The sequence below is a fragment of the Chiloscyllium punctatum genome, chromosome 15 (genome assembly GCF_047496795.1).
Source record: "Chiloscyllium punctatum isolate Juve2018m chromosome 15, sChiPun1.3, whole genome shotgun sequence".
NCBI lineage: Eukaryota > Metazoa > Chordata > Chondrichthyes > Orectolobiformes > Hemiscylliidae > Chiloscyllium > Chiloscyllium punctatum.
In genome coordinates this window covers 51,931,867-51,954,691 of record NC_092753.1, presented here as the reverse complement: position 1 = coordinate 51,954,691, position 22,825 = coordinate 51,931,867, and the positions used below count along the sequence as shown (strand labels likewise).

The 22,825-nt window shown below is 42.1% G+C and overlaps 1 protein-coding gene and 1 long non-coding RNA gene across 2 annotated transcripts in view; one reads left to right on the top strand and one right to left on the bottom strand.

The window, feature by feature from the left end:
• The window catches only part of tspan7 (tetraspanin 7), a 115,541-nt gene extending 97,623 nt beyond the window's left edge, over window positions 1–17,918 (bottom strand). The window contains exon 1 of the mRNA XM_072585120.1: window positions 17,766–17,918. Within this exon, the coding sequence (XP_072441221.1) occupies window positions 17,766–17,846 (81 nt within the window). The 5' untranslated portion in view covers window positions 17,847–17,918. The remainder of the gene's footprint in view (window positions 1–17,765) is intronic.
• Window positions 17,919–18,117: 199 nt separating this feature from the next.
• On the top strand, window positions 18,118–22,375 carry LOC140486244 (uncharacterized). The gene is made up of 3 exons (XR_011962540.1): window positions 18,118–18,705; window positions 18,837–18,904; window positions 22,110–22,375. It is a non-coding gene; the product is annotated as an uncharacterized lncRNA (long non-coding RNA).
• The last annotated feature ends 450 nt before the right edge of the window (window positions 22,376–22,825 follow it).

Below are 22,825 nucleotides of genomic sequence, written 5' to 3'. Positions count from 1 at the left end.
GGGCAAAATGTTGGCAGGTGGGACTAGATTGGGTTGGGATATCTGGTCAGCATGGACGGGTTGGACCAAGGAGTCTGTTTCCATGCTGTACATCTTTATGACTCTGTGACTGTATACCTCACCGTCAAGACTGTGGTTCGAATTTATCATAAAATGTGTTTTTTAGACTGCAGAAAGTGTGGTGGCACCTTGACACTTAGTTTGTGCACAATTAAGGGAAACAACAATTTGTTTGCTACAGTTATGAAAGGGAGAACTTACTGACTCAGCAGCATCTCTTTCAAATGAATGAATCAGCTGATACTTATGTGTAAATATTTGTTCATAAAAATAATTTTTGACCATAAACACTGCAGTACAGCATGTTGCTCATTAGATACATTGGTTTCTGTGTTTTTTTAATTGTTGGAAGTATGAGCTGATAATGTTCCAGTGAGGGGAACAAAAGGCCAGACTTTTTAAATAAAGACTGAAAGAACAATGAATGCTGTAAATCAGAAACAAAATCAGGAAAAGCTCAGCAGGTCTGGCAACATCTGTGGAGAGAAATCAGTGTTAATGTTTCAGGTCAAATAACCCTTCCTCAGAGGCTCACTGTGTGATTCAGACCAGGATGTCTCGAGATTTGGTCAACAATTGGACAAGCTGTGTATCTCTTTAGCCAATGAGATTAAAGGATTATGATATAAGCAGAGGATGAATGAAAAATGAGGTAGAATTGGAATGGGTCAATTTAAATCAGACACAGAAAATTGGGAGAGAGAGAGAAAAAGACTGGATTAATGGAGAAATGGGATCTGCAAGAAAAAGTACGAAAATGTAAAAAATTAAAATATGAAAATTTCAAAATCCCTTTAAACAGCCAACAACCTGAAAGAGTGGAACTTCACACTTGCAATTCGTCATCTTCAATCCAAGTGAATATGATTAGTGGTCATTCCACCTCTGCACATTAAACCCTCTGTCAAAAGTTATGCTGAGTAATTATGAGCATAAATTCTTTTTTAATGATGTGATAAATGAATGATGCTATTACAATTAGCAATTATGTAGTGCCTTTAACATTTAATTATGTAACGAATTCTTCCAATGAACTGTAGTAAAAAAGGGTCAATGATATCTTTATTGTAAAAATAACTGATGAATATGTGCAACTGGACATCAGATCATATTGAATTAAAGCCTATGTCCAAGTCTGAAGAGTATGTCTTCTTTTACCATGCCTTGTAACTTGTTATGTTAATAAAATTTGTATGGTATACATTAATAAGCATATGTTACAAAGTGACAAACTGACCTTCCACCCTGACCTCAAATTTACCTGGACCGTCTCAGACTCCTCCCTCCCCTTCCTAGACCTCTCCATTTCTATCTCGGGCGACCGACTCACAGACATTTACTATAAACAACCGACCCCCACAGCTACCTAGATTACACCTCCTCCCACCCTGCCCCCTGTAAAAACGCCATCCCATATTCCCAATTCCTTTGTCTCCGCCGCATCTGCTCCCAGGAGGACCAATTCCACTACCGAACAACCCAAATGGCCTCCTCCTCCAAAGACCGCAATTTCCCCTCCGATGTGGTCGACGATGCCCTCCACAGCATCTCCTCCACTCCCCGCATCTCCCCCTTGAACCCTGCCCCTCCAATCGCCACCAGGACAGAACCCCACTGGTCCTCACCTTCCACCCCACCAATCTCCGGATACATCGTATCATCCTCCGTCATTTCTGCCACCTCCAAACAGACCCCACCACCCGGGATATATTTCCCTCCCCTCCCCTATCAGCATTCTGGAGAGACCACTCCCTCCGCGACTCCCTCATCAGGTCCACACCCCCCACCAACCCAACCTCCACCAACCCAACCTCCACTCCTGGCACCTTCCCCTGCGACAGCAAGAAGTGCAAAACTTACACCCACACCTCCCCCCTCACCTCCCTCCAAGGCCCCAATGAATCCTTCCATATCTGTCGCAAATTCACCTGCACCTCCACACACATCACTTACTGTATCCGTTGCATCCAATGTGGTCTCCTCTACATTGGGGAGACAGGCCACTTACTTGCGGAACGTTTCAGGGAACACCTCCTGGACACCCGCACCAACCAACCCAACCACCCCGTGGCTGAACACTTTAACTCCCCCTCCCACTTTGCCAAGGACATGCAGGTCCTTGGCCTCCTCCATCGCCAGACCCTGACCACACGACGCCTGGAGGAAGAGCGCCTCATCTTCCGCCTAGGAACCCTCCAACCACATGGGATGAATGTAGATTTCTCCAGCTTCCTCATTTCCCCATCCCCCACCTTATCTCAGTCCCAACCCCCTGATTCAGCACCACCCTCTTGGCCCGCAATCTTCCTCCCGCCCCCACCCCTCTCCAGCCTATCACCCTCACCCTCACCTCCTTCCACCTATCGTATTCCCAGTGCCCCTCCCCCAAATTCCCTCCCTCCAAATTATCTCAGCCCACCTGGCACACCAGCCTCATTCCTGAAGAAGGGCTCATGCCCGAAACGTCGATTCTCCTGCTCCTCGGATGCTGCCTGGCCTGCTGTGTTTTTCCAGCATCACATTTTTCAACTCTGGTCTCCAGCATCTGCAGTCCTCGCTTTCTCCATATGTTACCAAGTGTACAATAACAAAATTAGTTACTCAAAGACTATCGACTACACTTTTCCTCATAGTGGCAGGTGGTGATGAGAGGCACAGTTCAGGGGCAGGTAAGAGCCCACAGAGAAATCCAGTAACAGCACAGCATTCCAGGTAAACCACAAAGCCAACCCAACAATCTGAATTCAGAAGCAGGGAAAATAAAGGAAGAGAAACTTGGCAGCTCGAGAGACCAGCAAACAATGAACTTCAAAGCCTACACTGGCACTGAATCACAGAAATGCAAGACCAGTGCAAAACCTGATAAAGCACAGCAGAAGGCCCACAATGTAGAACATATGCAACAAAAAACAAAAAAATCAGTCAGCCACAGTGAGTAGTGTACTCCCGCACACAGAAGGGGTTTCAGAAAGGCATAACTGTACATAAGAGGAGATCTGTGCTATGAACAACATTGTAGGGAAGGCCATCCAAACAGGAAACATTTTCTTCCCATAAACATTCCTCAAATACTCTTAAGATGGAAAATAATCAAACCAACTAGAGCCCTGACCAGACTTTGCATTGGTTACAATTGTGCCAAAAGTTTTGCAGACACTGTACTGCTTCAGGCCTCTGTACCAAGCCAGACAAAGGTCGGATCAATGCATTGATGCACATGATTGGTTGCTGAGTCATGTCACTTTTATAATCAGGGAACTACAGAAGAAACAGCAAGGTATGAAGTAGTAATTAAAACATTCAACTCCTGTTTCAATGTAAAACAAAACCCCATTATAGACGAGGCAAAGTTTAGTCACCCTAATTGATAGCAAGGGGAAACCATTGACTCTTTTTTTGAACAATTTGCATCAGCTTATGGATAATTCCCAATTTGGAAACATGATAGTAGAGTCATACAAAATTGCAATGTTGTAAGGGCACAGGCTGAAGCTCCATTGAAAGATTTGTAGTTTAAAAGACCTGGAAAGCCTTTTCTGCACTGTACCAATCTGTGAATCTATTATAAGATCCAATACTATCTCCAAGCAGTGCAGTTCACCAGATAGGCTGGACTTCACAAGTAAATCAGACTTCTTGTTGGTATAAAGAGAATTATCCTGGAGTCTACCCAAAGGCTCTGACTCTGTCCACTTTATCAATCTCTTCATTATTCATTATTAAGACGACTAAGGAGTCAAGAAGTATTTACAAGGGGATAGGGCATCTTCAGACAGTTTGCTAAAGTAGTAACCTACAGCAAGAATGTTTCAAAATGTTTCAGACCACCTCAGACTGCAACTGTCCAAGATGTAGGTGCTATGGAGGACAATGAATGATTCTGAATTCATATTTCGAGACCAGTTCTTCAGAGTCATATCAGACTTGAAATGTTAATTCTGTTTTTCTCTCTCTCTCTCTGCAGATGCTGCCAGACCTACTGAGCTTCTCCAGCATTCTCAGCGATTCTTTTCAGATTTCCAGCATCTGCAGTATTTTGCTTTTAAATGAAACATTTTTTTGGAAAAGTACTAGTTCAATAACAACAAGAAAATTTTATCCAAGAAAAGGAGATGCTTAGGTTTAGATGAGATCATGCCCACATTTAAAATTCTGTCATTGTTACTCTAGAAACGTCTAAGCAAATTGTACAGAGATGTTATGATATGCCTCCAGAACAAGTGGGACCTTAACCTGGACTGCTGATTCAGAGATAGGGACACTACCATTGTGCCACATTGCTACTCTACAAGAAAGTCAACAACAGTCTACGGCTGCACACATCAGAAACTTAGAGAAGCACTCAAATTGCTCTGAGCAAAAACCAAGAGAATCAAACTACAGAGGTTCTAAAGATAGAGAGTGTTTTAGCGAAGATGAAGGTCGAGCATGAAAACAAGCTTCAAAGGACTGAAGTTAAACAATAATTGGAATGTCCAACTGCCTTAAAAAGACCAATGAATTAAAATCCCAACTATTTGGAGATACCCTGCACAATCAGGGCTTGGAGATTAAAAGACAATCCTCTTTCATTCACAAAACTGTTCAAATTTCTAAAATCTTGGTTAACTCTTAATTGAGAAAAAGATGCACCTGCAATTAACGAGTGATGCTTATATGTTAGGACAGTCTTGAGAGACGGAACAAAAAATCTTTTTAGTTTGCAGTAGATGATTCAAGGGAAATGACCATCTGCAGGAAGAGGATGAACGTTTGGAAAAAGACTTAGAAAAATGCGCAGACGTCTTTCAACTGGCCATCCAGTCTGCGGGTGTTAGGCAGGAAGTTCGGATAGAACCTGATCCAGAACATTTCTAATTCTTGATTAAGTTCCAGAAATTTCTTTGTCTACAGAGAAATGCCTATCTCAATTCATCATTGCATTCATCCTCCCAGACAACAACAATGGAGCCTAACCCTCCAAGAGATGGGTGAATAGTGTTGGGCGGGGGGGGGGGGGGGGAAGAGTGTGAGTGAAAAGTCATATGTTCATGATTAAACATTAAATGGTCAGCACTAAATGGGTTATAGGAAAAGAACTTGGAGGGAGAGTATGAAATAGTTAATTATAACATTACTCTGAATGTAGCCACTGAACACAAGTGCAAGGAACTATGCCAGAGTGGCATCAGGCCACACAGAACTAGAGCTGATGTCTGTCTCTCTTATCATGCCTGGTGGATAGATATATTAATAAACCTTGTTAATGTTCAGTCATAAGATTGTGAACTGTTTCTTTCGACAGGATCATTCTCAAACAAGGTACTGAAACTACTCTTCTTCAAATCACAAATAACATTCTATTGGACTGGAACAAATTTAACTTCCTTTATCTTTCCTGACCTGTGAGCAGCCTTTTGCACAGCTGACTATATACCTGACTCCTCCAAGGCCTCAGCTGATCTCAATTAGTTCCATTCTTATTTATCTATTCACAGCCGAACAGTGGTGATAATAATGACTTCTCTTTTGCCTCCTGCATTGTTACCTTTGTTGTGTCTCAAAGATCTACCTTGGGATGATTTCCCATTTACACGCTGCCCCAATGCAAAACCATCCAAATGTTTTCACATTGACATTGATGATACCCAGCTCCACCTAATCACCACAACTCCTCCATTGTTTCTAAATGATCAGACTGCAGAAAAGTCCCTCAATTAAACATTGGAAATCTGAAGACATTGTTTGCACTGTCCACGCCGAACTGTGTTCCCAGCTATCGAATCCATCACTCGCCTGTACAACAGACTGATTAAGCCAGTTCTATTAGCCTATCACCCCCATGCTCACTGACATACATTGGCTCCTGGACAAGAAATTCAACAACTTGTAGTGAATGGCAATTCATGGGATGGCTCTTCCTTGCTACAAGTTGCTGGACAGTTTGCTTAATAAGTGTGCCTTGATCAATCATATATTTTCCTTGCAAAATTTGGCCCATTCCAGCCAATTCTTTGTAAACATGTACGGTAATAAATTTTCTTTTACCAAAATAGTCTAGCTTGTGTGGATCATAAACCTTTTGGGCCAAATGGCTGCTTCCTGTGCTGTATGCTCCATATATCTGTAGTACTGCACAGTTACTGCCTTTACTGTTGAATTCATGTATGGCTGGACATCAGAGTGATTCTAGGAAAATTAACAAACAGTGAAATTCACAACTGATCTTGGAGGAACCTGTCTGTGAGAGGTCACAACACAGAAATAGACGAGTGGATATTTTAAGTGTGGCCTTAAAATAAGTCTGCATTAGTGAATACAGTAGGTTCTTTCTTGATTATATGTTTTATTGAGGTATGTCTCTTGATCAAACTTAAAATATAAGCCATAAGTATTAATTTAACCTGGAGCAGTGTTTTGTAGAGGAATAAGACTGTGCTATTTTCTGGGTCAGTAGATTGGAAGAAGCAAATATGGCCTTTAGCAGAGTGATATGCTCTTCCTGTTGGATGTGGGAGTTTAGGGAGAGTTGACAGGTTACTGAGGATTATTTCTGCAATAAATGCTGTTGGTTGAGAATCCTATCAGATCAAATGGATTGGTTGGAGAGACAGTTAGAGGCAATGAGGAATTTAAGAAAGCAAGGGGATCTGATGGATGGCAGTTACAGGAAGGGGAAAAGTCACAGATACAGTCACATAGATGGGTTAACTCCAGGAAAAGTAAGAGGGATAGGCAGTTAGTGCAGGAGTCTTCTGTGTCTATCCCCACTTCAAACAAGTATGCTGTTTTGGAAAAAGTAGAGGATGATGGACTCTTAGGGGAACATAGCACAAACAGCCAAGTGTTTGGTATTGAGACGCGCTCTAATGCAAGGAGGGGTACGTCGGGTTCCAAGCAATCAATTGTGTTAGGGGACAGTCCGAGGTACAGACAGACGTTTCTGAGGCCAGCAGCAAAAAAGCAGAATGGTGTGTTGCTTCCCTGGTGCCAGGATCAAGGATGTCTCAGAGAGGGTGCAGAATGTTTTTTTTTAGATTAGATTAGATTACTTACAGTGTGGAAACAGGCCCTTCGGCCCAACAAGTCCACACCGCTCCGCCGAAGCGCAACCCACCCATACCCCTACATTTACCCCTTACCTAACACTATGGGCAATTTAGCATGGCCAATTCACCTGACCTGCACATCTTTGGACTGTGGGAGGAAACTGGAGCACCTGGAGGAAACCCACGCAGACACGGGGAGAACGTGCAAACTCCACACTGTCAGTCGCCTGAGGCGGGAATTGTACTCAGGTCTCTGGCACTGTGAGGCAGCAGTGCTAACCACTGTGCCACCGTGCTGCCCTCTCACGGGGGAGAGAGCCCAGCAGGAAGTCATTGTACACATTGGAACCAATGACATATGAAGGGAAAAGTTTGAGATTCTGAAGGGAGATTACAGAGAGTTAGGCAGGAATTTAAAAAGGAGGTCCTCAAGAGTAGTAATATCTGGGTTAATCTTGATGCTATGAGTTAGTGAGGGCAGGAATAGGAGGATAGAGCAGATGAATGTATGGCTGTGGAGCTGGTGTATGAGAGAAGGATCATTTTAGAATCATTGGAAGCTCCTTTAGAATAGAAGTGACCTGTACAAGAAGGACGGATTGCACCTAAATTGGAAGGGGACTAACATACTGGCAGGGAGATTTGCTGGAGCTGCTCGGGAGGATTTAAACTAAAAAGGGGGGGGGCAGGGAAATAGTGAGGAAAGAGATCAATCTGAGACTGGTACAGTTGAGAACAAAAGTGAGTCAAACAGTCAGGGCAGGCAGGGACAAAACAGAGAACTAGGTAGGACTGATAAATTAAACTGCATTTATTTCAATGCAAGAGGCCTAACAAGGAAGGCAGATGAACTCAGGGCATGATTAGCAACATGGGACTGGGAATATCATAGCAATTGCAGAAACATGGCTCAGAGATGGACAGGACTGACAGCTTAATGTTCCAGGATACAAATGCTACAGGAAGAACAAAAAGGGAGGCAAGAGAGGAGGGGGAGTGGTGTTTTTGATAAGAGATAGCATTACAACTGTACTGAGGGAGGATATTCCTGGAAATTCATCCAGGGCCGTTATTTGGGTGGAACTGAGAAATAAGAAAGGGTTGATCACCTTATTAGGATTGTATTATAGACCCCCTAATAATCAGTGGGGAATTGAGAAACGCTTGTAAGGAGATCTCAGTTATCTGTAAGAAAAATAGGGTGGTTGTGGTCAGGGATTTTAACTTTCCAAACATAGACTGGGACTGCCATGGTGTTAAGGGTTTAGATGGAGAGGAATTTGTTAAGTGTGTGTAAGAAAATTTTCTGGTTCAGTATGTGGATGCACCTACTAGAGAAGGTGCAAAACTTGACCTTCTCTTGGGAAATAAGGCAGGTCAGGTGACTGAGGTGTCAGTGGGGGAGCACTTTGGGGCCAACAACCATAATTCTATTAGTTTTAAAATAATGATGGAAAAGGATAGACCAGATCTAAAAGTTGAAGTTCTAAATTGGAGAAAGGCTAATTTTGACGGTATTAGGCAAGAACTTTCAAAAGCTGATTTGGGGCAGATGTTCGCAGGTAAAGGGACAGCTGGAAAACAGGAAGCCTTCAGAAATGAGATAACAAGAGTCCAGAGAAAGTATATTCCTGTCAGGGTGAAAGGGAAGGCTGGTAGATATACGGAATGCTGGATGACAAAAGAAATTCAGGGTTTGGTTCAGAAAAAGAAGGAAGCATATGTCAGATATAGACAGGATGGATCGAGTGAATCTTTAGAAGAGTATAAAGACAGTAGGAGTATACTTAAGAGAGAAATCAGGAGGACAAAAAGGGGACATGAGATAGCTTTGGCAAATAGAGTTAAGGAGAATCCAAAGGGTTTTTACAAATACATTAAGGACAAAAGGGTAACTAGGGAGAGAATAGGGTCCCTCAAAGATCAACAAGGGCAGCCTTTGTGTGGAGCTGCTGGAGATGGGGGAGATACTAAATGAGTATTTTGCATCAGGATTTAGTGTGGAAAAGGTTATGGAAGATATAGAAGATGGTGACATCTTTAAAAATGTCCATATTACAGAGGAGGAAGTGCTGGATGTCTTGAAACACATAAAAGTGGTTAAATCTCCAGGACCTGATCAGGTGTACCCTAGAACTCTGTGGCAATCTAGGGAAGTGATTGCTGGGCCTCTTACTGATATATTTGTATTATCAATAGTCACAAGTGAGGTGCCAGAAGATTGAAGGTTGGCTAACGTGGTGCCACTGTTTAAGTAAGGCAGAAAGGACAAGCCAGGGAACTACAGACCAGTGAGCCCAACGTTAATGGTGGGCAAGTTGTTGGAGGGAATCCAGAGGAACAGGATGTATATGTATCTGGAAAGGCAAGGACTGATTAGGGATAGTCAACATGGCTCTGTGCATGGGAAATCATGTCTCACAAACTTGATTTAGTTTTTTGAAGAAGTAACAAAGATGATTGATGAGGGCAGAGAGGTAGATGTGATCTATATGGACCGATTAGCAAGGTTAGATCTCATGGAATACAGGGAGAATTAGGCATTTGGATACAGAACTGGCTCAAAGGTGGTGGTGGAATGTTGCCTTTCAGACTGGAGGCCTGTGACCAGTGGACTGCCATAAGTATCGGTGATGGGTCCATTACTTTTCATCACTTATATCAATGATTTGGATGTGACCTTAAGAGGTATAGTAAGTAAGTTTGCAGATGACACCAAAATTGGAGGCGTAGTGGACAGCGAAGAAGGTTACCTCAGATTACTACGGAATCTTGATCAGATGGGCCAATGGGCTGAGGACTGGCATATGGAGTTTAATTTAGATAAATGTGAGGTGCCGCATTTTGGGAAAGCAAATCTTAGCAGGACTTATACACTTAATGATAAGATCCCAGGGAGTATTGCTGAACAAAGAGACCTTGGAGTGCAGGTTCATAGCTCCTTGAAAATGAAGTAGCAGGTAGATGGGATAGTGAAGAAGGCGTTTGGTATGCTTTCCTTTATTGGTCAGTGTATTGAGTACAGGAGTTGGGAGGTCATGTTACTGCTGTGCAGGACATTGATTAGGCCACTGTTGGAATATTGCGTGCAATTCTGGTCTCCTTCCTATCGGAAAGACGTTGTGAAACTTGAAAGGGTTCAGAAAAGACTTACAAGGATGTTGCCAGGGTTGGAGGGTTTGAGCTAAAGGGAGAGGTTGAATAGGCTAGGGTTGTTTTCCCTGGAATGTCGGAGGCTGAGGCGTGACCTTATCGAAGTTTGTAAAATCATGAGGGGCATGGATAGGATAAATAGACAAAGTCTTTTCCCTGGGGTCGGGGAGTCCAGAACTAGAGAGCGTAGGTTTAAGGTGAAAGGGGAAAGACATAAAAGAGACCTAAGGGGCAACGTCTTCACGCAGAGGGTGGTACGTGTATGGAATGAGCTGCCAGAGGAAGTGGTGGAGGCTGGACCAATTGCAACATTTAAAAGGCATCTGGATGGGTTTATGAATAGGAAGGGTTTGGAGGGATATGGGCCGGGTGCTGGCAGGTGGGACTAGATTGGGTTGGGATATCTAGTCAGCATAGACGGGTTGGACCGAAGGGTCTGTTTCCATGCTGTACATCTCTATGACACTATATCATGCCTAAATGCGCACACACAACACTTGCTGGCCCTGCCGAGCCCTTTGTGTGAAACAAAGATTAGGGATTCCCCGACTCTATCATTATCATTAAGGAAGGGGATCAATCCTGGTTCAATGGAAAGTGCAGGAGGGCATGCCAAGAGTAGCACCAGGCAAACCTAAACCCAGTTAAGCTACGACACAAGACTACTTGCTTACACAGCAAGTGATAGACAAAGCTAAGAGGACTGAATCTCTGCAGTCTTGCCACATCCAGTTGTGAATTGCAGTGGATAAGTAAACAACTAAGCAGGTGGAGGCTTCACAAATATCCCATTCCCAGAATGGGCAAGTCCCAAACATCAGGATAAAAGACAAAGGTGAAGTATTTGCGTCTTTCTTCAGCCAGAAACTCTGAATTGATGATTCATATGCGTCTTTTTCTGAGGTCCACAGCTTCACAGATGCCAGCCTTCAGCTAATTCAATGCACTCCATGTGGTAACAAGAAACAACTAAAGAAACTGGATTCTGCAAAGGGTCTGGATCTTTACAACATTACAGAAGTAGTACTGAAGACATGAACTCCAGAAATAGCCAGGCCCCTAACCAAGCTGTTCCAGTACAATTACAATAGGCATCAATCAACAAGGTGGAAAGTTTACCAGTGCCCATGTATACAAAGGGGAGGGCAATTCCAACCCAGCCAACTACTGTCTGATCAGTCTACTCTCAATCAGCGGTAAATTGATAGAAGGGATTGTTACTAGTGCTATCAAGTGGTATTTACAACTAAATAACTTGTTCACTAATGCTCATTTTTTGTTCCACCAAGGCCACTCAGCTCCTGACCTCATTACAACTTTGGTTCAAACATGGACAAAAGAGCTGAATTCCAGAGGTGAGGTGATTGTGACTACATCAAGGCGAGTGTGGCATCAAGAAGCTCGAGCAAAATTGGAGTCAATGGGAATCAGGGAGAATTCTTCCTCTGTTTATACACCAATTTTAGGTTTCTTAAACAAATGCTCATTTATTATTTTATTGTAAGTGATGAGGAGTTTCCACTAGGTTCCACCCAAACAAAGACAAAAGGAAGATTGAGAAATTTGAAGCAGAAGTTCCCCCAGAGCAAATCAACGTTTTGTAATCTTTAGAGATGGTTTAAAACAGTGAGTTATGAGAAGATTTGTAGCTCAGATTGAGGTCCTGGACGGAAGTTTGCTCGCTGAGCTGGAAGGTTCATTTTCAGATGTTGGGTCACCCTACTAGGTAACATCTTCAGTGGGCCTCCAGGTGAAGCACTGTTGATAATTCCTGCTTTCTATTTATATGTTTGGGGTGCTTTGGGTTGGTGATGTCATTTCCTGTGGTGGCATTATTTCCTGTGGTGATGTCATTTCCTGTTCTTTTTCTCAGGGAGTGGGAGATGGGGTCTAACTCAATGTGTTTGTTGATAGAGTTCTAGTTGAAATGCCATGCTTCTTGGAATTCTCATGCTTGTCTCTGTTTGGCTTGTCCGAGAATGGATGGATTGTCCCATTCGAAGTGGTGTCCTTCCTCCTCTGTATGTAAGGATACTAGTGAGAGAAGGTCATGTCGTATTGTGGCTAGTTGATTTTCATGTATCCTGTAAACACTACATTAGTCAAACAGGCAGAAAAACTGCCAAATATTTCTGTATAATTTTTTAAAAGTCAGTTTTCAGTTATTTTAACCAGGCTAAACGTTCTTAATAGAAGGGCTTATTTTTGTGATAAATCAATTTACAGCTTTATTAATAATACTGCAACAGGTTTCTGCTCTTAATTATATCAAAAAAAATTTTATAATGCAAGAAAGAACATATAATTTTACCATGCTGCCTGTCTGCATTGGCTCATAGACAATTTTATATTTATTATTATGCAGATGGGTTTTAACAGGCATTTAATCATTCAAGTCAATTTAGAAAATGAGTACAATTTGTGCATGATTTGTCAATTATGCCATACGCCTTATTGTCCAATGATTTATATATGATACAGGTTACATGCTTTGCTCATGAGCTCTATATAGTGGCATAAATAAAATGGCAAAGGACAGGAAAACCTGCTATATATTTAAAACAACGTTTTGGTTTTGAACTGAGTACTTACTGATTTTACAAAAAGTCTCATCAATGATCATTATCTTATGAAATTAATTTCCTAGGGCTGAAGTCAGATGCTTTCCTTGCCAAAATGTGAAATTAGTTCAAGAGCTTTAACATGCTGTATCTGGAAACTGTAAAGCAGATTTGAAGGTTTGCACTCTGATGTGAAAGGGTTATTTATAGATATTAAACTACATATATGGTCATTTCTGAAACAGCTGATCAACTAAGCATGCTAAAACTGATTCTCTTACCAACTAACATTTTCCAAAACCTCCACAGTGTCTTTATTGTAGCTAGAAAATAATTGATTGAATTCTTTCCTTCTTGGTTGAGTTATTGATAATTTCCATTAATTGAGTTGGAAACCATCCTGATTATGAGACCTTCATGATTTAATTCAGCTTTTATAATCAGAATGGTAATTGCAATATCCCTGCAGCATTCTTAAATAGGTTGATCAGATGTCAAGCTTCATAAACACTTCAAACTAACCCCATGAACACCATCTCCTTTATTGTCATATTTCCTCTACTTTCATGGACTTGATGAATGTCAGAAAACATCATATTAAGTCAACATTATGCATCTACTGTGAATACAAAATGACCACCATGGAAATTGTACCGAAAGGTATAGTACCTGTTATGTTAACCTTTCCTAATTCTAAATACTGCAATCAATACAAGGTATCCAATTTTGGAGAAGAAAGCAAAGAATTATAGGTTATAATAAAGTTCAACTTGATGAAGAGTATCCAAAATATAGCAACAAGCTATAGTTGTATACTAATCTGCTCAATGACACACAGTTTAGGTCTGTCTGGGCTACACAATTCCTTATATCATTAAAGCCTTGATTCAAACATGATCGAAAGAGTTGAGGTGAGGCAGCATTTAACAGACTGTGGCATCAATAAGCCTTAGCAAAACTGGAGTGATTGGGAATCATATGAAAAGCTCTTTGCTAATAAAAGTGATATCCAGCAAAAAGGAAGATTGTTGTAATTATTGGAGGCCAGTCATCAGGTTGGGACTCTCCCCATTTGAATTTAGAAGAATAAGAGGTGATCTCATTGAAACTTATAGGATTCTAAAGGGGCTTTACAGGGTAAAAACTGAGAAGATGTGTTCCCTCATGGAAGAGTCTAGGACCAGAGAGCATAGTCTCAGAATTAAGGGATGTCAAGTTAAGAGTGAGACAGGAAGAATTTCTTAGCTCAGAAAATTGAGGGTCTTTGGAACACCTTGCCACAGAGGGCTTTGCAGGCAGAGTCCTTATGTATATTTAGGGCTGAGCTAGATAGATTCTTGATCAGTAGGGGAATCAAGGGTTATGGGTAAACGATAGGAAAGTAGATGTGAGGAATGTCAGATCAGTCACGATCCTATTGAATAGCACAGCAGGCTTGAGTGGCCAAATGGCCTACTCCTGTTCCTATTTCTTATGCTCTTATGTGTAAAGTCTTAACTCAGCTCCAAGACATCACTGCAGGACTTTGACAGGGTAGTCTAAGCCCAGCCATCTTCAGCTGCTTCATGAATCCCTCCATCTTAACCTTCCCTCCATCATAAAGTCAGAGTTGGAGATAGTTGCACAATATTCAGCACCATTCTTGACTCCTGAGACTGAAACAGCCTGTGCCCATATGCAGCAAGATCTGGAAAATATCCAGACTTGGTCTAATAAATGACAAATAACTTTCTCGCTAGGCAACAATCATCTCCAATTCGAGTGAATCAAATCATTCTCCTTTGATATTCAGTAGCATTAGCATTACTGAATTTCCCTGTCTTCAATATTCTGTGGGTTGCCATTGACCAGAAACTGAAATGGACCATCCACAGTTTCACAGTATCGCTCTTAACACCACATAAATACCTTGGATACAAGATTCGAGATTTTGCAGCAGGTAAGATCCTTCCCCAGATTGTGGAGTCTAGAACCAGTTGACACAATTAAAAATATGGGTTTGCCACCTAGGTCCAAGATGAGGGCAAACCCTGGTCTTTTACCCAGATGGTTGTGAACATTTGGAATTTTCTATCCCAGGTTGCTATGGAAGCTCAGTCTTTGAGTATGTTTGCAGTAGAGATTGATCAAATTCTCATTACCATTGGTAGATAGGGTTATATGAACAGTGTAAAGACCATGATCATATTGAGTAGCACACAAGGTTCAATGGATTGAATAGTGTCCTCCAGTTCTCATACCCAAAGTTCCTAAGTAACTCTTCTTCTGTCTCCGCAATGCCTGTCCACCATCTACAAGACACAATTCAGGAGTGTGAATGGAATAATCCCAACATGCCCAAATGGATGCAAATCCAAAAACAACCATGAAGCTCAACACCATCCAGGACAATGCAGTCTGCTTGACTGGTGCCCGGACCAACACCTTTAGCATTCACTCCCTTCACCACTGATGCACTGTGGCAGCAGTGTGTACCATCTACAAAATGCAATGCAGCAACTCACCAATGCTCCTCCAACAACTCCATCCAAACCCACAACCTCTCCAAGGATGAGGATGGCTGGTGCATGGGAACACCTACACCAGAAAATTTCCCTCCAAGCCACACACCATTCTGACTTGGAACAATATTATCATTTCTTCACTATCACTAAGTTAAACTCCTTTCCTAACAGCACCATGGGTGTTCCTACCACCACCAACCCTCCTCTCCCAAAACTGGACGGCAGCAGTCAACAATCATTCTATCTCCTCTAAGGAAATGAGGAACGGGCTATAAATGCTGGTCTAGCTAGCTATTGCCATATCACGTGAATAAATGTTTAAAATACCTTTAACACGCTGTTGTAGAAGCTTCCAAGAATTACACAACATAATCAGCCAAAAATTGGCATTGAGGTAAGAAAGGCGCAGTTACCTTAATTTTCAAAAAACCTGGCCAAAGATACTACCAGAAATCATTGCTATATTGTTTTACTTGCCATCCTATTTTGCTCTGAAGTCAGCTTTCATTAGCACGTGCACACTGTGACTGACCTATCTTACCAGCACCTCAAAAGAATCTCGGTCAACATCCTTGCACCAGTTCACCTGTTGTCAAAATATCCTGTGAGCCTTGGTAATATCTACTGTTAATGAATCACTGGTTGAACTACAAGCTTGCAGATTTGTAAATTTGAGCTCACCTGAAGTCTGCTATCTAAATCCTAACCAGGACCAGCTCCCATTCACCCAACAACCCTGTGCTTGCTGACTTAGATTGACACACTCTAATGACACCTCATTTGTAAAATTCTCATTCTGGGTCTTCAATTTTCTCTACACCCTCGCCCTTCCCTATGTCTGTAACTTCTCCGAGCCCTACAGTCTTCCAAGGTTTTTGTGGTCTTCCAAATACAATGTATGGTGCAACCGTAGCTTTCAATCACTGTACTCATCTTGCCACAAATTGCTGGAGTTCCCTTCCAAAATAGTTCTGTCTTTCTTTACTTCCCTCTTCATCTTTCTGACATTCTGCAAAAAACAACCTGTTTGACCAAGCTTTTAGTCTTTGGCCCTAATATCTCGTTATGGAGTTCAGTGTTGAATTTTGTTTGCTGATATATTTATGAAGTACTTTGGGATATTTTTACTGTTTCAAAAGTGTTATATAAATGAAAGTTAGTGTAAATGAGAGGGCCTGAAAACTTACAAATCTGTCCCATTCACAACTTACAACAATGGTTTACACAGTGAGTTAAATGTATATTCCTTTTCTTCCACATGGACACATGGCAGTAGAACACTAAACACAGATTGGCATGAAATCTCTCACTGCTATGATCCTTTCAGAAGCATTTCCAACTGCCCTATATGTAAGCAAATTTGGGAGTAAAAGCATCAGTGAAATCTAACAATTAAATAGAGCAACTACTGAACTTGGCTGTCATGAAGTTACAATCTTATGGCCAACAAATGCTGTAAACATTATCCTTTTGCACAGCTAAAAATACAACATTCACTAGAGATGGGGTCGCTTTGATAACTTCCCTCATCGTGATAGATAGAACGCAGACACTGCATGCTTTAAGCATAATGATAACACGCTATATTTAACATTCACTGGTCTGCTATTTGCATGTTCAGGTCTTAAACTAAGATTAAAATGGGTTTCCGGGGACATTCAGTCGGATTATGATAAATCTTTAGCAATGAAGTAAACGTTTCTCCAGTGAAAAGCAGCTTTGAGGGAAATAAAGTAACTATCTTAAAAAAAATTAGGTCTGTTGCTTTAAAACTATCTACCTACAAATGTAGCATGCAGGTTGAAAATACTGCAATCAAATAACAAGTCGCTGTGAGAATTACTTCACGACAAGATTAATTTAAAAATACACCAGGACTTATTCAACAATGCGGCAGTATGGATTGCTTCATTCAATGTGCGAACTGTAGAATATATATTTGTATACAAAAAAGGAGATAAATAAATCTAAAAGAATGCGAAGGCAACCCAATGAAAGTTGCTTTGGATCTTGAATCTGGGCAGGGCTGACCACGATCAATGAAAATGTTAATTTACACAATAAACATTAAATCGAAATATCTTCGCTTTCCTCCGTGGATGAATCATTTAAACAGCACAAAGTTGCGGGGTGGGGGGCGAGGTTCTCTATGAGACTGATGATCTCTCATCTTTGCTGCAGTGTTCTCGCCCGACAGTGCGTCAGTATTAAAGACATGGTTTATTTTCTAATCTTGCCATTGTCTGCCTAAGATTTTGTAAATCTAGTCAAGTGTTAAACGTGCAGACAGAGGGGGGCAAGGTTAAACGTGAAGAAACCAACAAGCGGCTCCAGCATTCTTGCTTTTCAATCTTCTATTTTTGTACCAAGCACTCGTCCACAAAGCAAAACACAAATACTATCTTTCTTGGCCTCTTGTAATTAGTAATTAAAAACACGAAATAATCTATCACTCTTACCCAGAAAACGAAGCTGTAGATGATGAGGAGTGTTTTGAGACACGTTATCACCGGTTTAGTCTCCATTCGCCGCGATGCCATAATAATCTATGCGTTTACGCTCCAGTGCCTCAGCTTTGCCTCCTCCTCCTCAGCGCCAGGAGACTGCAGCACTCGAGTTATTCAGCGGCGGCGCTGCGTCACCGGACCAACACCTCTCATGACGTCAACTCCGCGATGAGCCCAAAACGTCAGCTCCAAGGCAGCACGCGGCTGCTCCTCTGTGTGGAGGTGCTGGCCTCAGCGAGGAGAGAACGCCAGCTATAAGCTCTGCGTAGAGACCAAACAATCGAGCCGCGCCTTGGCGAATTGAGAGTGAAAGTTGGTGCAGATGCAGCTTCTCTTTTGCGCCTGGTTTATTGATGGGGAAATGGAAAAAGAGTCGACAACCCTGACGGCTTTAGAATTGTGAATGATGCAGGGATGCTGTTGCCTGACGTTTCCAGCACAGAAACAGACAATTCTTGCCTAATTAACTGGGATTTATAACCACAGGACTATCCTGCCCTTTATTTCATCCCGACAAACACAGCCTCATTTCACATTCCAGCTTTCCCTTAAATTGGATAAGCGCAGACGTCGGAGAATCGTATTGATCGATTTTAATTTTACCCGACACAAAATTAATACTAAATAAACTTGAATCAAAATTAACACTATTACAAACAAACCATTAAATCGAAAAGATGGCAACTGTAATTATATATACCTGTATATGGCTGAGAGATCATGTCTTCTCAACACCTTTTACTGGTAATGAATAAAGGTGATGGGGTGAACTAGTGAAGGAGAGTGGAATTCGCATCGGCTTGTTACACTCCATTTTATACGTACAAGTAAAATTTGAAGGGTGGGCGCCGAAAGAGAAGAACAGAAGTAAAATGCTGCTAAATGTGCCGAGGTACTGTTTAGAAGATTACGCAATGATTTATTTCAGAGTGATTCAAAATGTAGCCGAAAACCTTTCAAAATGGGATTTTCTTTGCCTCAATCCCAAACAGTAGCAGCAATAATAATGTTTTTAACTTCCAGACATTGGCCTGAAACTCCCCGGGATGAAGTTGAGGGTTTGTGCTAACATGCTTGTTGGGGATCTGGACGTGAGTACACTGTCTGAGTCTGGGGAACGCTGAATGAAGCAGGGTGGTCATGTTGTGAACACGAAATGTCTTGCTCAACCTCCTTTTGCTGCTCGAGTTGGCGTCACCGCGCTAGCCCTTCCTGTGCTCTGCCCCCGTGCCCTCACCTGCAGACGGATGAGATTTAATTTCCCCACAATAAATGTTCGAAATGCCGAGACATTAATTCAACTGAAAACAAGTTATTTGTAGAATCCAGTTTTCTTAGTCAATCTTAATATCGTCAATGGGTGTCCATGATTTTAACCCCACGTGTGTATTTCTGAGAGTCTCTGCAGTATTTTTCGGTTGTATTCTTTATTTGCCATTGCGTATACTCACCTCTGCTCCCCAGTAACAACCCCTCACCCACCCAACCCCGAACAACAGTCCTCTTGACACCTTGCTTCATTCTTATCAAACTCCCATCCTCAGCCAAGGCGGTTGAAACCGAACTTGGTTGGAAAAAAGCATGTAGATTTCACGAAATTTCTGAAACGAATCCGTTTTTCCAGTAAACAGCATCGCCGCGCACTAACGAGGTTTTGCAGGGCTCCGCTGAGATAACGCCGAAACCATTGGCATTTCAGAGCAGGAAATCTGCCCCATGGAAATTATGGTGTCTAGCACCTGGCACAACACCGCACACATCTCTGCCAATGTATGTCCCCTCAGCTAGTTATCGTGTCAACTGTACGGTTAGTTCATATTCCGTAAAAACCGAAAGAACCGCGAGTGCTGTAAATCAGAAATAAAAACCGAAGCTCAGCAAGTCTGACAGCATCTGTGCAGAGAAACGGGAGTTAACGTTTCGGCTCCGGTGACCCTTCCTCAGAACCGATGGTAGCTCGGAAAATCTCAGTTTTTATACAGAAGACGGGGTGGGTGCTGTTGTTTGCTACTAAGGAGTAAAGAGCCCAAAGACAGAGAAGAACACTTGGACAGTCAAAGGATGAATAACCGTTAATGGAGATTGTTAGTAGCTAATAATAGGTAGTGTGTAATGGCAGACTATGTGACAACAAGGGGAAAGTGAGTACTGCAGATTAGAGTCAAGAGTGTGGTGCTGGAAAAGCACAGCAGGTCAGGCAGCATCTGAGGAGCAGGCAAATCAACGTTACGGGCGAAAGCCCTTCATCAGGAATGTGATAACAAGGCCTGGTGTGTGGGACAGGGGGTCAGGACATGGGGAAGTTCAGGCCCTAATGTTATTGGACTCAAGATTGAGTTCGGAGGGCTGCAGAGTCCCAAGTGGAAAATGAGGTGCTGTTCTTCCAGCTTGTGCTGAGCTTCAGTGGAGCACTGCAGCAGGCCCGAGACAGAGATGTTGGCCAGCAGCAGAGTGATGTGTTAAAGTGGCAGGTAGTTGAAAGCTCAGGGTCTTTTCTTGCGGCATAATATAGATGTTCTGCAAAGCAGTCACCCAAATTACGTTTCGTTTCCCCGACGTAGAGAATGCCATATTGTGAGCAGCGAATGCAGTAGACTAGATTGTTGGGAGTGCAGGTAAATTGCTGCTTCACCTGGAAGGTATGTTTGGGCCCCTGAGTACTGAGGCGGGAGAAGGTAAATATGCAGGTGTTACACCTTCGGTGCAGGGGAATGTGCTGTGGGGGTGGGGTGTTGGGAGTGAAGGAAGAGTGGAGCAAGGTGTCCTAGAGGGAGCGGTCTCTGCGGGAGGCAGGGAGGGGAGGGGAGAGGAATATATGTCTGGTGGTGTCATCTTGTTGGAAATGATGGCTAATGATCCTCTGCAAGTCGATGCTGAGGGGTATGGTCAGTAAGGTCCAGAAAATCATCAGCCTCTATTTCCGCCCCCTCCAGTGAGATGGAACACCATGCTGTTCTTGCCATCACCTCTGTCTGAGGCTTGCTGCCGAGCTCCAGCGAAGCTCAGCACAAACTGGAAGAACAACACTTCGTTTTCCACTTGGGGACCTGCAGCTCTCCTGACTCAATATTGAGTTCAATAATTGCAAGGCCTGAACTTTCCCATGTCCTTGTCTCCACACACCAGGCCCTGATTTCACATAGGCTGCCATTACATGCTATCTATGATTAGCCACGAACAGGCTCCATTAATGGCTATTCACTCTCCTAGCCAGATCGTTACCTACTAATTTGACTGTCCAACCGTTCTTCTCTCTCTTTGGGCTCTACCCCACCCATCGTTTACCACTTAACCCCTCCCCCAACCCTATCTTCTGCAATGAAACTTTCCTAGCCACCATCAGTTCTGAGGAAGGGTTACGAAACCTGAAATGTTAACTCTGATTTATCTGCACAGATGCTGCCAGGTCTGCTGAGCTGTTCCAGCACCACACTCTTGACTTCCGTTTTTGTCAACAAGTCGTGATTCTAGCAAATAAGTCTTTAACATATTGATGCTTCAAATAATAATTCAGCTCATATATTTAGGTCCTGAAGCATCTCAAGAAGAGAGCTCTACTCGGATGCTCAAACCGGATTTGATTTGTTAAAGAGAAATCAAAAAGCTGCAATCCTCCAGCAGAATTACAAGATTCATTCGGCCTTAATAAAAGATCAGAAACCAACAGAACTCTGTAATCACTGGAGAAGATTTCGGTTGTTCACTAGTTATGTGCATTTGTGAGAAAGGGCCACCACGTTAACTGCTATTTCTATATTCATGCACGGATTCTACCAGACCGGCTGAGTGTTCCCAGCATTTACTATTTTTACTCAAAAAGGACATGTTACCGAGGCCCAATTGCGCGACACTAACAGCCAGTTTAGATAATTTGTCCCTAACACGCCACGTTAAACTGGAAATGTTAATTTTGTTTCTCTCCCTTTGGCTCAGTTAGTCGCTCTGAATGACATTTATATACAGAGACCTGTTCTTTGCAAACTTTCTTCAGGACAATGCTTTGACCATTTGAATAAAGTTGCTAATCAATCAGCATCCTTTTTGTCTGGTAGTATAAATTGTTGCAATCTAATTTGTTTTGGCGTGTGCAAGATGCAAAGCTTTGATAATGCCTTTCGTTTCAGCAACTTTCTATATTGATTTCTGATTTCCCACGTCCGTGAGTGTTTTGTTTTTGTATTTGGTATTCAAGCCCTCAGCTCTCAAATACTTTTATTTTGTGTCAGTTCGTTAGGTGTGCGAGGCAAAGCAATGTACATTCATTTAATGTGTCACGTGGAATTCCTTTTATTTCAGAACAGCACTTTTTATTCGGGACAGTTTCTTCTGGTAATAATTCCCATGCATGTAACAAAGAAATTACAGTTGAAATAAACATATTTTTCACCCATTTCAGGTAAGTCCCTGTTATTTTTCTGTATTTTGGAGTAGTACTTGACAAATTTGAGAATTCAGTGTATTTTCACCATCCTTGTACAGTTTTGTTTATCTTAACATGTGGCCAGATAGTTAGTTGATTTTCCATGAGGTCTTTTCCCCAGCTGATGAAACCAGCCTGAAACAAGCACTAGATGCAAAGGAGCACAGGGCATGGCCTCTGTGGTTCCGTGTTCAAAGTTCCATGAGACACCCTGCTAACCACAAATTAGGATTGCACAGCATCCATAGATTAACCAGGAGCTCTCATTAATTGACAGAGAATTGAACATGCTATTAATATGAATTTTACAATTATTTTAAAATAAAATTCAGTTTGGACACACTTTTACTTTAAGGGGTGGTGTCCCTATTTTGTGAGAAAATTATAAATATTTTTGGTTTTGTTCAAAGTCCAGCTCCAGAAACTTGGATGGAAAATTATTCATCTTTCTGTGCAAAACTAGACAGTTGAGCAAATAAGGCAGGAATATGCAGCCCAGATCAGATGCACAGATCTAGATCCAACAATGCAAAAGCAAAACACACTTGGTACATCAACATCATCAAAAAGTTAAAAATGTCATTTTTTCAAG